The sequence below is a fragment of the Durio zibethinus genome, chromosome 10 (genome assembly GCF_047325235.1).
Source record: "Durio zibethinus cultivar Kanyao isolate XHJ-2024 chromosome 10, ASM4732523v1, whole genome shotgun sequence".
Classification (NCBI taxonomy): Eukaryota; Viridiplantae; Streptophyta; class Magnoliopsida; order Malvales; family Malvaceae; genus Durio; species Durio zibethinus.
The window spans coordinates 17,998,463-18,018,797 of record NC_143171.1 but is presented as its reverse complement, the minus strand read 5'-3'; the positions used below and the strand labels follow the sequence as shown (position 1 = coordinate 18,018,797).

General features: G+C 29.2%; 1 protein-coding gene across 5 annotated transcripts; it reads right to left on the bottom strand.

Moving 5' to 3' along the window:
* Positions 1 to 8,447: 8,447 nt before the first annotated feature.
* LOC111292665 (dihydroorotase, mitochondrial-like) lies at positions 8,448 to 16,455 on the bottom strand. Of its 5 annotated transcripts, XM_022885157.2 has the most exons (10): positions 16,087 to 16,455; positions 15,250 to 15,328; positions 15,027 to 15,080; positions 14,624 to 14,769; positions 12,562 to 12,743; positions 12,203 to 12,339; positions 11,602 to 11,767; positions 11,356 to 11,472; positions 10,957 to 11,117; positions 8,448 to 8,806 (listed from the first exon to the last, which is right to left on the bottom strand). In XM_022885157.2, the coding sequence occupies exons 4-10, from the start codon at positions 14,704 to 14,706 to the stop codon at positions 8,612 to 8,614; spliced, it is 1,041 nt and encodes a 346-aa protein (XP_022740892.2). In that variant the 5' UTR covers positions 14,707 to 14,769; positions 15,027 to 15,080; positions 15,250 to 15,328; positions 16,087 to 16,455; the 3' UTR covers positions 8,448 to 8,611. The 5 variants fall into 5 exon arrangements, with proteins under 5 accessions (XP_022740892.2, XP_022740893.2, XP_089622980.1 ...); XM_022885158.2 differs by lacking the exon at positions 15,027 to 15,080 and having other exon boundaries at positions 16,087 to 16,373; XM_089766854.1 differs by lacking the exon at positions 15,250 to 15,328 and having other exon boundaries at positions 16,087 to 16,217.
* Positions 16,456 to 20,335: the final 3,880 nt, after the last annotated feature.

Sequence of the window (20,335 nt, the reverse complement as noted above, 5' to 3'; positions counted from 1 at the left end):
ACAAAAAGAAAGAAAAAAAAAGTCTCAAGCATCAAGAATAGCAACACCTTAGTTAGCCTTAACAGTAACAACAATAGCAGGTCCCTACTCGACCTTAAAGGGGAAGGCAATCGTAAGCTCAATTTCCATAGCTGCATCCTTATCCTTTTCTTCTTTTTTCTCCTTGTCAAAATGGTGTGGAGCAAGCCTTGGCCTGATGTTTTTTAGACTAATGTCAGATAGGTGGAGATTAAGGTTAGCAAACTAGAACAGCACTTTATCCTTCGTGAGCTCGAAGGCACTGAGGACATTCTCCCTTGAGAACTCTATCTGGAGCTGAGTGAATTCTCCAGAGGCTTTGCACTCTTGGATGATCTCATCCTTGTAGACCCATTAGCCTTCTACTTAATTTATTATATCTCTTTCGCCTCAGCCTCTAACTGGGACCTCAACTTCATTATTTCAACCTAAACTTCATTAAGCTTCAGCTTGATGTGATCCTTCATAAACTCTGTTGAGGCATTCTCTATATGCACGTTTTTCAGTTTTATTATCAACCCATCTATCTTTTTCTTTTGCTCAGCCTCTTTTTTATGGGAAGCACTGAGGCTAAACCTCAAACTATCCAAGGCTTCTATGTTTTTTGATGTCCTTCACCCCAGGTAGTTAAATCCTTCTCGACCTTAAGCACGTAAGCCATGACCAAATAGATGTGGTGTAGAGCGTGGCTAGCATTTCCAGTAAGCTAAGATTGAAGTTTTTGGTCAACTGCAAAAGAAGTCAGGCTTAGGAAATAATAAAGTAAATAGTAAGGGAATAGCTGAGCTGAAGTTAAATGATACTTACTGTTGGAAGGGACCACAACCTTGCAGAACCTTCTAGCTACATCAAAGCTCTCTAGTGGGTTCTCACTAAGAGTGTACTCCAGGTTTGTGCAAACCCTCTTTGAGCTACGCCTCAGAACTTTAGACTCAAGATTTTTCAAGGTAGAGAAGGAGTCCTCGATCTTCGATATTTTTTTACATGAAAGAGAGCTACTAAGGAGAGCTTATAGTTTTTAGTGGCAGGAGTTAAGCTGAGGAGCTCAATTGTTTATTCACTATGGGCTTCATACTTTATTCAACCTCGAGAAAAGGCATCATGCTGGATTTTCTTATTTTGGCCTTTTTTGGGTCTCGGCTCATGTTGGAAGAGCAAGAAGTCACACTGTTCATTGGAAAACATCTCTAAAAAATTGAGTTAAGAGTTAAAGAAAAATCAAATAAAATAAAAATCATACGAGGTTACCTCACACCTACCCCAGTACTTTGATTTGTTTATCACATTAGAGGAGGTCAGCTTGTAAGCATCTATGATGAGCTCTCCCCTTAGGGTGTATTCCATTATTTTCTCCTAATTTGTTAGGTCTAAAATAGAAAGAGCAATAGACACATCAAAAAAATTGCCAGGCTAATTTATTATCTCCCAAGCCTTGACCTCAGACTCATTGTATTTATTTTTCTTATCCTTCTAGAGGTAGAAGAAGAATAGCTTCTAGTTCTTTATGAAGTTTGGGTAGTCCACGAACAGCTTTTTATTAGATCGAGCTATGACATAGAACAATCTCTTGTCACTGTTGTGTTTTTTTATGGAAAAGAATTCTTCAAATAAAGAGAGGTCGATAAAAATAGCTAAGCGTTGACAAAGAGCTATAAATCCTACTATGTACTGTATTTAGTTAAAGGTGAGCTGGGTGACTATCAAATTGTAAAATTTAAAAATTAAAACAAATAAAAAATGAAAAGGGAACTTCAGACCTTCCACTAGTGAATCCCAATAAACCTAGAATTAATGAGGCTCTAGCTTATTAGTGACCCAATTTGAAGAGTTTGGCATTAGTATAGTATATCCCTCCTCTAGAAAGTAAAAGTTTACTCCCAGAGAATAGACGTGATGAGCTAAACACATATATGGGCAATTCTTATGATTGGCCTTACCCTTAAAGTTTTTCATCATGTCCTTAAAGATCATACCTAAGGAGCAAGGGGTATATACAAAGACCTCAACCAACTCATCTGGTTCTGAGGAGCTCCCTTCTTCACCATCGTTTCCCTAATAGAGGTATTCCCCTTTTCTTATTCCTCATCATTTTTAGAGTCTTCACTATAGTCTCAACCCCCGATGATTAGTGGGACTAATCATCACTATCATGCTTGAGCTAACCTCTCCTTGGCTCTACCCTAAAGCTCCATATGTCCCAAGAACTAACACTAAAGGACATGATGGAGAGAATACATATCAAGGTTAAGTGAAGAAAATGGTTGAAAGAAAGAAAACTATAAGGCTGAAAAAGGCTAGAAAGCTTTTTGAGATTGAAAAGCTTAAGTCAAATAGATAGTAAGAAAGCAAAAAGGCAAAAAATGAAGGCCCCAACAACCTTTTATATAGTCACACCTTAAATCAAATGAACAGCCCAAATTGTGTCGCGTGTCAAAATACCGTTGGACAGCATCTTTTAACATTTCTTACTCTAAATTTTACTGTCCAAAAACCTCTCTCTCATTTAATGCGACTTGAACCACCTAAACTGGTTAGACTGGATAGGTCCTTAGGTTGAATCGGTCTGGTGAACCGACAATTAGGTCATCACCAGAGGTTAAACAAAGATTCAAGTTCCTGAAAAATGTTTAAGTCTCACATCGGCTAGATGAACTCCTTGGCCCTCCCAAACCTTTCCTCCTAGTCTTGAACCACCCCAAATAAGAACATTTCGACAACTTTCAAATGAGCCATACATTTAACCTAAAGTACATATGCAAGATCAAACTCAAGTCAAGTTGGCACATATCAAGACAGCTCATATCAAAATAGACAACAAATATCATCCTTTGATGCCAACCTTCACGTCAATCTTGTAAATTTACAACCTCGACCCAAAGGAGATCAGATCCTTGATGACTTCTTTAAAGTTGACCAACATATACAAAATAATCTAACCACACACCCAACAGTCTAATACTTAGATTGCTCGATGAGGGAATAGAATGTTGGAGGCATTATGACTTTTTTTCCTATTAGAAGCTGTTAATAGACAACCAGAGGCATTTCAGACATTGGAGCCGACCTGACATGTTAGGTTGGCCTGACATGTTCAGTGCCACATTAGCTCAAATACATCATTCTTGTCCTCCATTAATCCCTACCTTTCACCTATAAATACGAACATTCAGATATTATCATTGCAAGTTCCATCTTATCCTAAACCCTTTACATTCCTCTCCTTCTGATCTCTCCAATTTTGGTCTTTAACTTGCATATCAGAGTGCAAACACATGGAACACTCCCTACCTTTGCATCTAACCGTTCTCTTTCTTTTTTGTCCTTCCAGAAATACTCTTAGATTGGAGCTCGGCACAAGCATATATTCTAGGCCAAGTTAAAGATCTTTAGACCAATTAATAGATGACATGTAGAAGATTTCATGAAAACTATTAACAAATATGCTAAAAAGATTAAATGGGGATTCAATCCAAGGGATTAATCTAGCTAATGGTGAAACGAAGATGCAACTGGTGATTAAATTCCTAACATATTGTAAAATATCAAAAGCCAAATATTGTGCAAATAGCCTCAGGCAGTGAAAGATACTGCAAAAATCATGAAAGCCATAGTTAGAAAAGCCCTAGAAGTGGAGAAAACTATGAGCAGCTTAACACACACACACACACTCACTCAACATAGTAGTTCATCTTAACGAGTCTCAAATCAATAAACTTTCTTTATTCTTTGTTCTTAAATTCAATTTAACTCAATTGTTTTGAATAACATGTTTGTATTTTCATTTTTTTAGTTTTGCTATTTTAAACAATCCGTTGGCAGCTTCAAAATCGTGACTTACAAGTTCAACCATCCTTCTAAACTAAAAACATCTTATCCATTTACAAATTGATGCCATTTGATTCAGTTCTACTCTACTTATTTTGCTTCAAAAGATGAAGGTTACAATGGTCACACCTTAAAACTTTATTAATGTCCAAAATTAATTGGCATATTTGATCCATCTAATGTGATTAAAATAACTATATTAAAACTTTATTTTTAATTTGGACCACCTAACATTTTAGACATTTTGGTAATTATATTATATGATGAGATGCATTAATTTTCTTATCTCATGTAACATATATTAATCTAAAAAAATAATATTTTATTTTAAATAAATAACAATTAATAGTTTTAAATTCTAAAACAAATTTTTAAACTTTTTGTAAAAGGTAAAAGATTTTTTGCATTAATATAGGTTAAATTACGCCAAGCCTAAAGACATTTGTTTGAAAATTTGACATCCCACATCATTTTAATGTCACAAAAAAAATTCTACAATTAAGTTTTCATTAAAGCAACTTTTAAAAATACTAGTGAATATTCGCGCATTATCACGGGTTAAAATTTTTTTATTTTTTATTTTTATTCATTGACTTTTTTTGCAAAATTTATCCAATTAAAAATGACAAAAAGATGGTAACTCACAAATATTTAAATTGACTTTCTAATAGCAAAATCTAAAAAATAAAAATATAAAACAAAAAATCATAAAAAAGTAAAAAAAGAAAAAAAATATAAGCTCATAGAAGATGTCATATGGAAAGCTTATTGAGTTAGAAATACTAATTTCTTAAATTATAGTATAAATAATAATTTTATTAATAAAATGCATATATATAAATATAAAATTAAATTAAAAATAAAATATATTTTTATATATACACCCAAATGAATCAAGACAAAGTATTTTAAATATATTTTCATCTCAATCTCGTAACTTATAAAAAAACTCGATCTGTCCCAACTCGATTTCAATTTAAAAAAATATCCCCTATCAAATTGGGATGGATCAAAAATCATTGGATATGAATTGTTTTGGCATTTCCATCGATCGACAACTTTTTGTTGCACAATTTTCTAATTAAAAATACCAAAACAAAAAAAAAAAACAAAAGAGAAAAAAACCATATGGAAGTGCTATGTAGATATCTCCATTGGTCTAATTTTTTTAACAAATTTAATTTAACAGAAAAAGCATAGAAAACAAAAAAAAATTAAAAGAAAAAATGAGTTCATTAGGGGTATCGTGTGAACATTCCAATTGAGTATAAAATATTATTTTTCAAATTAAAATATTAAATAATAACTTGATTAATTAAAAAAAAAAGAAAAAACAACAAAAAAAGAGAGAAAATTTAAAAAAAAAAAAGAAAAAGAGAGATAATTAAGGTGTCATGTTGACATTAAAATTGAATTTAAAATATTAATATGTTAAATTAAGATATAAAATAATAATTTTATTAATATAATATATATAAATATAAAATTAAATAAATAATAAAATATATACTTTTATATATATCATGGTGGCTTGGGGCAAAGCTCCCAAAATCCACTTTTGACACATATAGGTTTTATATAAAAAATCCAACCCGATTTGAGTCAATACCAATTTTTCACAAAAATGTCTATATTGAATTAAGATGGATAGCAAGCTATTAAATATTGAATTTTTTTTCATCATTATCAACCACTTATTTTGTTGTAAAATTTATTTAATTTAAAAAAAAAAAAAACAAGAAACAAAAACAAGAAAAAAATATGAAAGAAAATTTAAAAAAAATGAGGATGCTACGTGGAAACCTTTATTGACATTTTTTTTTATAGAATTTATCTAATAAAAGATAAATTAAAAAGAAAAAAATAAAAAAGAGAGAAAAAAAGTGTCTCCTATCATATCTAATTGAATTAAAATCCTTTAGATATTAATTATTTTATCATCCCTATTCATCAACTTCTTTCATTACAAAATTTACGTAATTAAAAAAAAAGACAAAAAAATCAAATCGGAATGCCTCGTGGACAACTTGATTGGATTTTTTAACAAATTTATATAAATTTTTAAAAATTAAAGCAAAAAAAAAAAGAGTTGGCAAAAATAAGGTGTCCGGTCACACTTTAAATGAAAGTCTAAGTAAAAGCCAAAGTGAGCAAAATTTATATAATAGATGGATGTATTACATTTTAACTATATCCAAATAAAATACTTTTATTAAATTAAGATATTAATATAATAATATAAATATAAATATTGAATAAAAAATTACAAATATAATATATATATATATATATATACTCAGGGTAAGACAAAAAATCGTAAACTTATCTCTGGCTTGATCCCTATTTTTAAAAATAAAATATGTTGACCTAATCTCAAAATTTTAAAAATCGACTCATATTAGATCGGATAAAATATAAATCCATTGGATGAGTTATTTTATCATCCATACATCTATTGATTTTTTCTTACAAAATTTATCTAATTTAAAAAAAAATTAATATTTAAATAAAATTTACAAAAGAAAAAGAAAAAAAGAAGTCAAATGGGAATGACACATAGATTTATTAAATTGAGATATCAACTAATAATTTTATTAATATAATACATATATAAATAAAAAATTAAATAAATAATAAAACATATATTTATATACACTCAAGCTGGACAAAATACTCTAAACTTATATATGACTTGGCCTCGATTTTTTAAGAAAAAAATTTGATTCTATCTCAAAAAAAAAAAAATCTATTGGATTCGAAAGAATTGAAACCCATCATATACAAGTTACTTTGGCATATATACCTTCATTAATATTATTTTTCAAAAATTTATGTACCAATTTTTTTTGGTGCAAGAACTATCTAATTGAAATTTAAAAAAAAAAAAGGGTGTAAAGAAAAATATGAAATAGAATACCACATGTACACATTCGTTTACCTTTTTTTCCTTCATAAAGCTATCTAATTTAAAAAACAAAAAAAAAAAAGAAAAAAGGGAAGAAAATGAAAAGCGAAAAAATAAAAAAGAAAAAAACTCAAGTTGCCACACGACATCGACAATGATAATGTTTTTTTTATAAAAAATATATATCATGAATTTTAAAAATCTAAAAAACTAAAAAGAAAATACCAAAAAAAGATAAACATCAAATACAGAATTGACATGCGTTTCTTTTTCCTTAAAAATTATGAAATTAAAAGGGACTTAAAAAATAATCTAAAACATATTTCTTAAATTTTTTTTAAAATTAAAAATTAAATAAGGGCAAAAAAGAAACACATGAAAGAAAAGTTTAGTATAAATAAATCTCAAGCATAAAAAGTAAAATTTTTAAAAATATATTTTTATAGTTTTAAAAGAAATTTATTAAATATTAAAAAATAAAAGGTAAAAAAAAAAGCACAAACAAAGAGGGCATACCCTAAATTACTTCTTCTAAATACACCCCCATTTTTTCTCTCATCTCTTTCAAAACCTTTTCCACAAGCTCTTAAAAGTTTTTAGAATTGCATATCTATAACCTTTTAAAAATTTTTAAATTTACATATCCAGAAGCTTAAAACTTTTTTAAGATATTTTCTTTCAATTAAAGTTTTTCCAAACCTAAATGTATTTTTTTTTAACTTATCAAATATGAAAATCCAATAAGTTATATAATGTACCAAAAATGTATATTTGAAAACTTTAAAATTAAAATGAAAAGAATAAATAAGTAATTTCACCTAAAAAAATTAAAAAAACAATATGGATGTAAAGAGAAAAAAGAGGGTGTTTTTAGAATCACCCTTTATAAATAAGATGACCTGCCTTAGGTGATAGTCAAGTGATTCTCGCCCCTCATTTCTATTTAAAGTTGAATTAAAATTTAAATAAAAAGTGAAATAGAGAAGCTTATTTTGATTGAATAAATAAAAAATAAAATATTTAATTTTAGTTTGAAAATAACAATGTAATTCTTATAAAAAGGAAAAATAAGAATGTAAAAAAGGATTAAGCCGAAGAGGAAGCAGAGCAGACATAATCCAGGCACTTTTGTTTCATGATCAAGAAGACCATTTTCATCGAGAGGAAAGGCGATGGATTTCGGAGCGAAACTCCTCGGTTTGGAATGAAGCTAAGTTACGCATGATTTTCTAATTTAATCGGTATAATTAGTTGAGTGACTTGTAAAGTGGTCATATTTTTATTTTTATTTTTTAAGAATGTAAAATTGTAATATTTCTGTCGATATTTTGTACATTAACAAAGAAAACATTGTTGATTCGTGGCTTGCATCAGGTGCTTGACAAAATTCCTCAATCGATACAAAACCATTCTTTCCTCCAGGACTAATTCTAGGGTTGAATAGCTGAAATTGAAGCACAGGCAACAGAAGTGAGAGAGATACCAAAAAGGGGTACAGGATAAAAGAGAATTTGTAGCTGATGTGCATATGAGAATGGGTTTACCATTTGAAAGCCATTAATTTTACGAAACGAGGTTTTTGGCAAAAATTAACTTCCAGTTCCCAATTAAAACCTAGAAAAAGAATACCACAAAAATTCTATCCGAAGGATGAAGTACCTGGGCTCTCAAATGATGAGCTAAGATGAGATTAAGAGTAGAGATTCTAAGTCTTAGCTTTAGTGCTCTACTCTTTTAACTTTTATCCAATAACAGACTTTTCCCACTGCGTGTGATCAACTAGATAAATCATATTTCAGAATGGTACTCAAATGTTTTATCCAAAGAAATAAAAAGAAAAAAAAAAAAAGAGTCAAGATTGAATCAAGAGAAGCCTGGTTGCCATTGAAGAGTTTCACCTGCCAACATTGGAATGATATCACCAAAAGAAAATGAGAAAGACTCTGGCACCTTCCATGTAGTCTTCATCAATTTAATCTTTGAGTTGTTCCTTGGGAGACCATAGAAGTCCGGTCCGTTGAAGCTTGTAAATGCTTCTAATTTATTAAGTGCACCCACCTACAATAACACAAAAGTGACTTAGATAAATTGAAATTAAAATGTTACCTATCTATGTATTCAATTGTCTAGAAGAAAAGTCTAGTATTAGATTAACATAGACAAGTAATAATTGCAACTGAAAACAACTGTATTGTCAACAGATGACATCCTCTCTAATTGATTTCAAAATATGATATAAAGGATAGGATCGGACTATATCGATGAGGATGTAGGAGCTATTATAAACTATTATTTTGAGAAATATAAGCAACTATATTTAAAGCGTCGGGGTCTCCAAACACGTCCAAGGGGAGAAGGGGTTCTCCGCATATATCTTTTAGTCTTTGTTATTTATCAAATCTTATGGCTAAAACCTGATCCTCTCCAGGTAGATGAAGTGGATCAACTGGAGCTGTACAAATGAGAGCACTTCACCTACAATTACTTTAAATAGAATCTTACAATTATCCAATCACAACAAAGTATTATATGAAGGTCCACCACTACAGGAATGGCTTGGATTAAAACTTATCCATTAAAACCTCAATGTTTTTGACAGGTTAAAACTCCCAGCCTATGCAGTTGGAGTTGAAGAAAAATGTTTAAGATAAGACCTTTTGCCAGAAATTTTGATTCACCATATCATTAGAGATGGAGAAAAATCTTTTCTTTGGTATGACAATTGGCATCCCCATGTCCATGAATAGATAAATAAGGGAGGAAACTGTTGCAGGCTTCAGCTCTTAGTGAGGAAGCAAAAGTCGGTGCTGTTAGTAGAGGAGATGATTGGTTTTGAAACCCTGCAAGATCAAATGCTATGTTGGAGGTTCAAATAGGGCTATTTGGAATTATTTATCCAGAATATTCAATATAAGATTATCTGGCAGGCTTCTTTCTTGGGCAAAATTTTAATACGGCTGCTACCTTAAGTTTTTTATGAACCAGCAAACCTCACCTTCTCTCGCATTGATTGGTCTGGTTCCAAGACCATGTTCCCAAGTTCTCTTTTATCACTCGGTTAGCAGTTTGAGATAGATTCAATACTTTGTCCAGATGAAAATTTTAGGGCATTTACTTATTTTCTACTTCTAGCTGTTTATGCAGATGTTGAGGAGAGTAGAGATCATCTATTTTTTACTTGCAGCTACTCAAAGGGTGTTTGGAGTAGTGTTCTGCAAACATCTTTTATTCAAATAGTTTCTGGTGACTGGTATGCAGAATTCGCTCAGGCCACAACATGGGAAGTCTTTTCATTCAATCTTGTTAAGACTAGGTTGGACAGGATATATCTATTATATCTGGAGGGAAAGGAAAACGGAAAACACTCCAACATTCTCCTGAAGAGTTGTTTAATCAATTAGTTGGTTATATCCCAGCTACACTAGGTTCTTTGTCTCATACACCCACATCTTCATTAAATGTTGACCCATGTAGAAGCTGGGGCATTAGCAGCTTTTCTTCTGTTAGTTAATTGTAATCAGTTAGTTAAAAGCTATAAACTAGGGATTTCATTTTATTATTTGACCTTCAATTGTAATTGAATTTGTTGGGATTTTACCATTTTGTACTTCTTTCTAGCAAGGAATTGCCCTTCTTTGTATGAATAAACAAAATTCAATTATCCAAAACAAAAAGAAAAAAAAGGTCCATCGCTATATGTGTGGGCTCCATATAATATTTTGTTGGACTCTAAGCAATTCATTATTGTGATTAGAAAATTATAGTGCAATAATTGTAGGTGACAAGCTCCATTTACAACTAGGTACAATGTGCAAGATCAACAAGCTTTATTTCCTACAAATCCCCATCAAGTCAGTTGTTTTGAAGTTTAATTCATACCTACATAGAATTATCTAAAAAATAGCCATCTACTATTTCAATGATGAGAAGCATAATATATCCCTAACATGTTTTAAGCACAAATTTTTGCCAATCCATGCTGAACTATTTTCATAATCCCATAGGAGAGACACGGTAACTTTCACAAGTTTATCAACCAGTGAAAAATATACATATACCTTGTTGGAGCAGTAAATCTAAACGTTCACAATCCCTAACCAACCTCCCCTTAATCCCATTAATGCTGGCTTATCTATGATTCTAAATCTGCTGCAGGGTTTATGAAAAAGGTAGGAAGAAACTTATAATTAAATAATGACGAAAATTACCTCTTCAAAGACCTTGGCATAGAGTGATAATGCAACAGGGGCATTGTAAATGCCTGCACAACCACAAGGACATTCTTTTCTTTGTCTCTCATGGGGAGCACTATCAGTTCCAAGGAAAAATCTTTTGCTTCCACTGGTCACAGCTGAAACAATTGCCTGTCCTAGGTAAGAGAAGAACGCATAAAGGTCTGTTAAGACACAATTATTATAAGAAATACTGATGAATTTTAAAACCATAAGCAACAAAAAATACTCCTATATTATAATTACATTATGTTTTGCACTAACGCAAGAATTGGTAAAAACTAATTCTAATGCATAAAAGAAGAAGTTCAACAATCCATTTATAGATATCAATGCATATTTGCAGCACTATGGCAAATGTTGAATGGAACATACTATGGATTTCTCTTTTGAGTACTGGAAGGCAATAATTATGTGGCTGCAATCCTCCTTGGAAGAGAGCATTTCTATTGAGAAGAAGATGTTGTGGTGTAACAGTTGCAGCCAAAAATCCTTAAGGTGAAAACAAAAAACTTATGAGCTAAATGAGAAAACAAGGAAGAAAATAAAAAGACATGGATGATTTCTACAGCTAAAACAAGCAAATTGTAAATTTTCTTCCTTAAAAGAAATTAAGTTTACCTTCTTTACCAGACTCAACAAATCTAACAGCATCCATAGTGGTGATATGCTCCATCACGACTTTTAATCTTGGAAGCCTTTGAATTAAAGGTTGCAAAACAGTGTTAATGAACACTTTCTCACGATCAAAGACATCAACATTAGAATCTGTGACCTCTCCATGAACCTATAAATAAGATAAGATTTCACACACTCTCTTACCCAAAAAAGAATTCATTATTTGAGTAAGCTGTAAGCAACAAAACTAAAGCATAACACAATGTTTTGATGTTTTGAAAAGGTGATTTAGGCTGGTTTTGTTTTTCTAATTGTATCTCAGAGATCACATATTTGGGAAAGCAGCTTTAAAAACTTCAACATATAAGCAAGAAAGAAGGAAGCTGCCTGTTTATAAAAGTCATTTGTCATTTTAGAGATAGATGAACACTGTTGTATAAAATGTTAAGGTACTATATTACCAAGTTCCATCATATGCATTGGTATAATGTTGCTTGTTCAAACATTCTAGTTTCTACTGCATGCTAACTCATGATCTTTCCCAATGTACAAGAGCCTTGTAGTTAACCAACAATTATAGTGACCTTAATACAGTTCAAATTACCAGTAATGGCATGTTTTGCTCAACCATCTCTTCAAGAACTGGTAGGCATTTCCCAAACAGATCAGTAACACCATCTTGAGAATTTGTGGTTGCGCCAGCAGGGTACAACTTAACAGCAAAAACAACTCCACTTCTTCCTGTCAATACATCAAGCGAGAACAAAAAGTGCCAAATTACGAATAAGAGGAGTCACCTTTTCAAGTTAGTTGCTCTATTATTCTAAATGAATAACTATATTTAAAAGGGCCAAAACTGCAAAAGCCTCCAACAGCAAAGAAAGAAAGGAACTAGGTAATGGTTTTCTGCATGTGAAACAAATAAGAGTCCTAGTTACCATATTGAATATAAGCTAGACTTACTAGCAAGCTTGATCTCATCAGGACTGGTAGTATCTGTTAAATATAGTGTCATTAGTGGAGTGAAGTTGCTACCAGCAGACACTGCTTTCAAGATGGATTCTCGATAAGCAATAGCTGCAGCAGTGGTCGTAATGGGAGGCTTCAAATTTGGCATCACTACTGCCCTTCCAAAATGATTTGCACTACAGGTATAATACTAATTAAAAATAAAAATGAAAACCACAATCATAAATGTATAAACAGATAATTTCCTCCTAAATTGAAGATGTAATTCAAGTTAACTAGATGTGAGGAAATGATCAGTTTGGTTAATTAGGTCAAAGATTTGTTAAAACCGAATTAATCCAACATGTAATTTTTTAAACCAAAACAGACCAAGTGATTAAGATAACCACTTAACTGAGAAACTCAAATGTGTCAATTAATTCAGTCACTACGTTCAGAAACCAAAATATTAATAAGTAGATCTTAAACCTGGAACTGATATATATAGATTGTAAGAGTTTCCTTAGACTGAACTTAGATCAAAGCAAGAAATGATTAATCTTTTTCTTCTCTGTTTAAGAATAAAAAATGGCTAGAAACATTGATGCTCAATTAAGATTAATAAAAAAATACAAGGCAGCAAGCGGATTAAACATTCTCGTTGCATAAGGGGGACTTGGAGATTTTGCACAAACAAAAACATGCACACATCTAAAAAATGAATTATAAATCCACTGAAATAGAAGAAAATGGGGAAAAGTATGATAATTTCAATGGAATAGATAATTAGACACTTAAAAAAATCAATCAATAGTATATAATAAATTGTGTAAGGAAATTTTTATAAGGATCAACACATCATAGAACTGAAAAGAAGGTAGTACAATTGTTTTTTTTTTTTGTTGGCCAAAAATCAGTAACATTTAAAGCGGGAAAGAAGAAAAGTTCAAAACAATGTATTTGTTCTAATTGCAAAAGGAATTCATATAAACGCCTTTCGTAGAAATGAAAAAATTCAACTAAATAAAGCATTTATGATCATAGATTGAAAAAGAAAAGAGACGAAATAAGAATTGAAAAAAAAGGGATTAAATTCTCAATCTTAAGAAAATGCAAGACTCTAAGCTCAATAAGAAAGGAAGAAGAAAAACTAAGTACAAGCATGCCCACAAGTTGGCACTGATGTCAAGAAAGCAGTAAATGTTACTATATGGACGGACTATAGCAAAGGAGCAGCAAGAGCTGAGACTTAAACAGAGCCATGAGGTTAGGATCTGTGGACAAAGTGAAAATATAATATGGGGATAGTTTCAATCAGTATCTGATAAATAGTTTTCAAATAATAAATTTTAAATTTTAAATTTCAAATTGGTTTACCCAGTATATAAATTTCGAAACCATAAGTGACCGAAAAACTCAATGAAACTTTAATTATTTAAGACATTAACCAAAACACTGGTTTAACTGACTTGCAACAGTGATTTTAGTCAACTTGGTTATAGGAAAATTTTGAAAACTCCTAAAGTCAACTATGATATAATGTTGTTAGAGTAAAAGAACTTGTAAGTAGGGATGTCAATCTTACCCCATATCCAATGGGGAACCCGATTTTTTATTGGAATGGAGATGGGGATAGATATTATATTATGGGTACCGGGATGAGAATGAGTATGATTTTAAATTTTGATTGGATATGTACCCGTCCCGTACCCATACCTTATAAATATTTATATATATATTTAGTAAATAATTTTTTTATTAAATAATATAAATTATTATTTTAGATTAATTAGAATTAATATATTTTATTAAAAATATATATATTAATATATATTTATAAAAAAATTACCTATATATACAAGATAAAAATTAAAAAATTAAAAAAAATAAATTTTATTTTTTATTTTCTTTTTTAAGTTATGGGTATAAGGATTACCCATACCCATTAAATACTCATGAGGATGGGGATGGAGATAAATTTAAAATATCCATTGCATATGGGTACAGGAATGGGTATAATATAAAAATTCGGAGATGGGAATAGGAAATGCTCTATCCTATCCATTGACATCCCTACCTGTGAGGGGCCACAGCTTCAAGAAGGTCACCATCACGAAGGTGAAGATGCCAATCATCAGGTTGAGTTAGGGTTAGCTCCATCTTTGGACCCCTGTACTTTGATTTCGTTGATCTGTCAACTTTTGTAGAGGAGAACTTCAATGCCTAAAACAAAAGAAACAAGTTCCAGGTATTAAGGCAAAGCAAAACCACCAAACTGAGTAATGGTCAAACATCAAAGAACAGTGAATGAAGAACCCATTATCAATGGATATAATATCTTATTATTAATTGATAAGAAACTTCATCAAAATGATTCTTCTGTTATATAAAACTAGGACTGAATTATATCATATTGTTGCATTATATTGAGGAAAAAACTTAGAATAAGAGATATCAATCACAATATCACTATTATGTACCAAGTAGCAGCAATGAGCAGTGCTTTTTCTTTTTTTCAACCATCACTGGTATACCTGTTTAAAGAAGCAAACATAGTTTACAAGAGAATCTGATTTAGATAAATAAAGCTCCTTTCCTTTTAAAACTAAAATGGTTATAACCAGTAATATCAGATTGCAAAAGCATCCGCTCTTAATGAAAAAGAAAAAAGTGGAAGTTGATAATAATGAAGATCATACATACTTTGCTAGGCCTAGGCAGAACCAATGTATTTATCATTTTTAGTAGGAGCAGGCAGCCTATAGTCCCTCTCAAAATTTGTCTGTTCAAGTAGAAGCGATGAGATAGCATCAAGGAAAATATTTTATCACATTCCAACAGTTCCTTTACCAAAATATCAGATCACCAAAACAGAAAATCTTTGTCCAGATAATTGTATTCTATAAATGAAGGATAAATTTGGGAGAAGCTTTCTTGTAGACAATTTAACAAATAGATTGTCTACATACGCGCCGTGTCCGAATGACTAAACTACCTAAAATTTTCCGACTATGAGTGGACTCGAAGCTCTAGGGAAGAGTGTTGCAATGACATAACTGCATGGAATTAAATAACGGTGGAGTAGCAGCGTAGCTGCCGCTATTCCGCGGTTGGGCCACAGTCGGCCACCGTTATCGAGGAAAAACGGAAGTGAATTTGACACAAGTTTAAAACTGTACGTAACGGCCGCTGAAAAATGGCATGACGGGGATAGAGGAAATAACAGTCTAATATTGCCACCTTCCCCGTTTTCCGGTTCTGAATTTTAAAACGAAAAAAAAAATCAATCCGCTAAAAGCAAAAACAATCGTTCAATCACATGCCAACCAAACAGAAATCACATAAAAAAACAAAAACCAATAATTCAATTCTTAGCCGAAGCCGAGAACGTGAGAAAGAGAAACCAAAAAACATAAAACAGAACTGGCAAGCCCAGATCTTGAATCAACTCAATTCACCCAACTTCATCCCCAATCAAACCCAATCAAGATCAAGTGCGGAAGAATAAGTAGTTTGAAGGTAAGAGCAAGTTAAAATTACCCTTTTTTTTGTTGAAAATTGCAGCTAATCGCTGTTGAATGGGATTGGAAAAAAATCCTCTGAATCTGTCACTAGGGACTGGGGGAGTTTGTGGCCTGACTGTGTCGTAATCGGTGTGGAGGAAGGAGGCGGAGGGCCAGAGGTTTGTGAGTGTGTCGATTAGCGGAGGGGATTTACCGATTTAGGGTTATATGGAATTAGGTCTTTGTGAGAGAGAGACGAGCAACATTTATGACAGAGTCGAGAAGCCAGAGAGTGACTGAGAAAAGCGGAAGAGTTTGTGAAGAGTGAGTGAATTTTGTGTAGCGTAGTCTGGCTAAATTGGGAAGAGTAGAGGCTGGAGGGTTGTGTGGCGTGTGCGCACTGGGCAGTGTGGCTATACCTAGTGTGGTTATTTTGAGCCTTCGAGGTTTTGTGGGAGTCTGCCTGTCATGCATACGTTTCTTTTTTTAATTTATTGTTTAATTTTATTAAAAGATAAATTTGGGAAATGTTAGTTCTTATGAATTAAAAAATAAGAATTAATATGATATATATAAAAAGATTTTAGATGAAAATTTTCATAAATTTTTTGCATAAGATTGTTTTGTGTAATTAAATAACAATTGAAGATGTCATCTAATATATATATATATATATATATTATAACATATAAAGTTATATGATAAGTTACTCCACATAGACATTTATGTGGATAGTTTATGATTTTTACACATAGGATAATAATTTAATTTTAATTATTTACTAAATAATCTTATTCAATTAATTATTTAATTTTAAAAATATTTGAAATTTTAAAAGTTAGGATTATTTAAATCTTTCAATTGTTTTATCTAATATCTTAATTTAAATAAGATAAAATTTATCTCAAAATTTACTCTTTTTAAAATATATATATATAACATTTAAAATTTAAATAGCTTTTTCATATTAAATTCCTTAATATTAAGAACAATTAGAGCATTTTATATCCATTTTCAATTAAAACTACTAAGTTCATGTCTAATCTAATCTAATATACATATATATTACAGGATACAAAATTATCGGATAAAATATGTTGACATGGATGCCTACATGGATAGTCTCTCTTTATGAGACATAAGATAATATTTATATTATATTATTTATTAAGTAACTCTATTTAATAAATTATTTAAATTTAAAATGTTTGGATAATTATGTAAATTTAATATATTTGGATAATTATTTAAATTCAAATCAAAATCTATAAAATGTTGAAAATTTTACATAAATTTTAAATTCGAATATATTAAATTATAAATTATCTTTCTTTTGTAATTTAATCATAATTCCAAATATATATAGGCTTAACAAACTTTTATTTGTTGTTAAATAATTTTATTTAATAAATTATATAAATTAAATATTTTTGGGTAACTATTATATATATTATATGTGTATGTGTAAGCTTAATACAATTTTTATTTACTAAAATCAAAATCTCAAAATAAAAATAAAGAGCTCATAAAATGAGAGCATCACCCGATAACCAATATTATTTTATTTGTTATTATTAGAATAAGAAATTGATCAATACAATCTTTTTTCTATTTGACGATTATGGTTTATGAGTTTAACAGGAATGGGTAAAAATTAGAAAGAATAATAATCACTTCATACTCATGAACAAGTAAATTCATTTCATGTCTTTATTATTCTTTTATTTCTTTTATTATTTTTTTTTTAGTTTTAAAAATAAGTTTGCGATGGTGTTGGATTGTTTTTTCTTTGTTTTTATAATATTTATTTATTTATTTAAGATTTCAATAATGAAAGGAAAATAAGTAAATATTTAGATTGGTTTCAAGTAGGTAATAGGTATAGTTCATTATTTTTTTCATATTCTATTTTTTTCCTCTATTTGGTTGTTTCATCCAACATTTTATTTGGTTTTATTTACATTATATGATATATACATTTTGATTTGATTTATTTAAAAAAAAAATTGGTTCATATGTTTATATATATATATATATATAAATGGATATTTACTATGCATAAGTATAAGAAATTTAAATTATATATACGTTCTCAATTTGTATATTTGGTCAAATCAAAATCTATAAAATATTACAAATTTTATATAAATTTTAAATTTAAATATATTAAATTATAAATTACTTTTTTTAATTTAATCATAATTCCAAATATATATATATATAGGCTTATCAAACTTTTATCTATTGTCAAATAATTTTATTTAATAAATTAAATAAATTTAATATTTTTGAGTAATTATTTAAATTCAAATCAAACTTTATCAAAAATTAGAAATTTTACATAAATTTTGAATTTAAATATATTAAATTATAATTTATCTTTTTCTTTTTAAAGTTAGTCATAACTCTAGGTGCATATGTGTGTGTATGTGTGCTTGTGTGTGTGTGTGTGCGCTTAATAAATTTTTATTTGCTAAAATCAAAATCCCAAAATAAAAATAAAAAAAAACTCATAAAGTGAGTGTATCACCTTTTAACCAATGTTATTTTATTTATTATTATTAGAATTAGAAATTGAAGAATGTAATCATTTTTCTATTTGATGATTATGATTTATGGATTTTGACAAAAATGGACAAAAGCTAGAAAAAATAATAACCACATCATACTTATGAATAGGTAAAGTCATTTTATGCCTTTATTATTCTTTTATTTTTATTCTTTTAGTTTTAACAATAAGTTTATGATGGTGTTGGATTGTTTTTCTTTTTATAATATTGATTTTTGTTTTTGTTTTTTTATATTTCAATAATGAAAGGAAAATGAGTGCATATTTGGCTGGGTTTCAACTAGGTAATAGGTATAGTTCATTACTTTTTTTATATTATATTTTCTTTTTTATTATTTTCCTCTATTTGTTTGTTTCTTCAAACTTATTAGGTTTTATTTGCATTATATGATATATGCATCTAGATTTTATTTATTCTAAAATAAATTGGTTCATATGTTTATATATATATATAGAGAGAGAGAGTTAAACTAGATATTTGTTATGCATAATTACAAGAGATCTAAATTATATATAATTCTCAATTTGTATATTTGGTTTATGTTCTAATAAAAAAACAACTATGTATGTTAAAGTATATATGTAAAAATAAGAACTAATAAAATGTAAATGGTTATGAGCAAATTAATAATTATGTTTGGTAGTTTAATCATTATTATTATTATTATTATTTGATGTTTTATTTTTGGTTTAGCTTTATAAGATGTAATAATTTAAGAATATTTTGCTAATATAAATTACTTTTACAATTTAATCTAATGATATGTTTTTTATATATTCATATCAATATATAAACAATTATTAATTTTGACTTTTTTTTAATAAGCCAAAGTAAAATTTTATTAAATATAGTGAAATGGTTATAAATATCTAACCATAATTAAAAGTACAATGAAACATAGAAAGAATATAAACTTTAAAGAAATTGTACCAACATCATGTGAGGAATCCAAAAGCGTAGATTACAACATATCTAACACTAAAAAAAAATAAAATAAACCAATAATAAAAATCTTGATTATTTAAAATTAAACTTTGCTTTTTTGACCGAATAAGAAAAAACGAGTAGTAAAATTTTCATTGTTTAGTAAATGAATTGAAAAAATAATTTTTATGAAAAAGAAAAAAATTTTTATAATTCTTTGAAATTTTACAAAAATTTTGACTTTGAAAAAGTATTACAATATGTATAAGCTTTTATTTAGTTGTTCCTTAACATTTATGAATGTATAATTATACATAATAAAATCAATAAATGTTTGCATTTTTTATTGAAGTAATATAAAAAAATTAAGATTAATAAAATTTTTTAATTATTAAAAACAATAAAAAAATTCCAATGCATGGCACAAATTAAAAAACTAGTTTCAAATATATATATATATATACACACACATGGCATTTAGAAGGAATTGGATTTCTTTTTTATCATTTATTATGTTTATTTAAATTCAAACAATTATCCATATATCTTAATTGCCATCCAAGAACTATCTTAAGATTCTAAATCTTTTATTTTTTTATTTTTAGTTTACAACTTAATTTTCCTTCAAAGGTATGATGCATGTATCATATGCAAATAGGTATGATACAAAAATTTTATGTAATTTGCTTTTTTGTTGACAAGGTTGACAAACCAAAACCTAAGACTACTATTGTGATAAGCTCTAATGAAAATATTGAGAAAAGTAAACTTGTTAGCCGAAGAGAATAATTT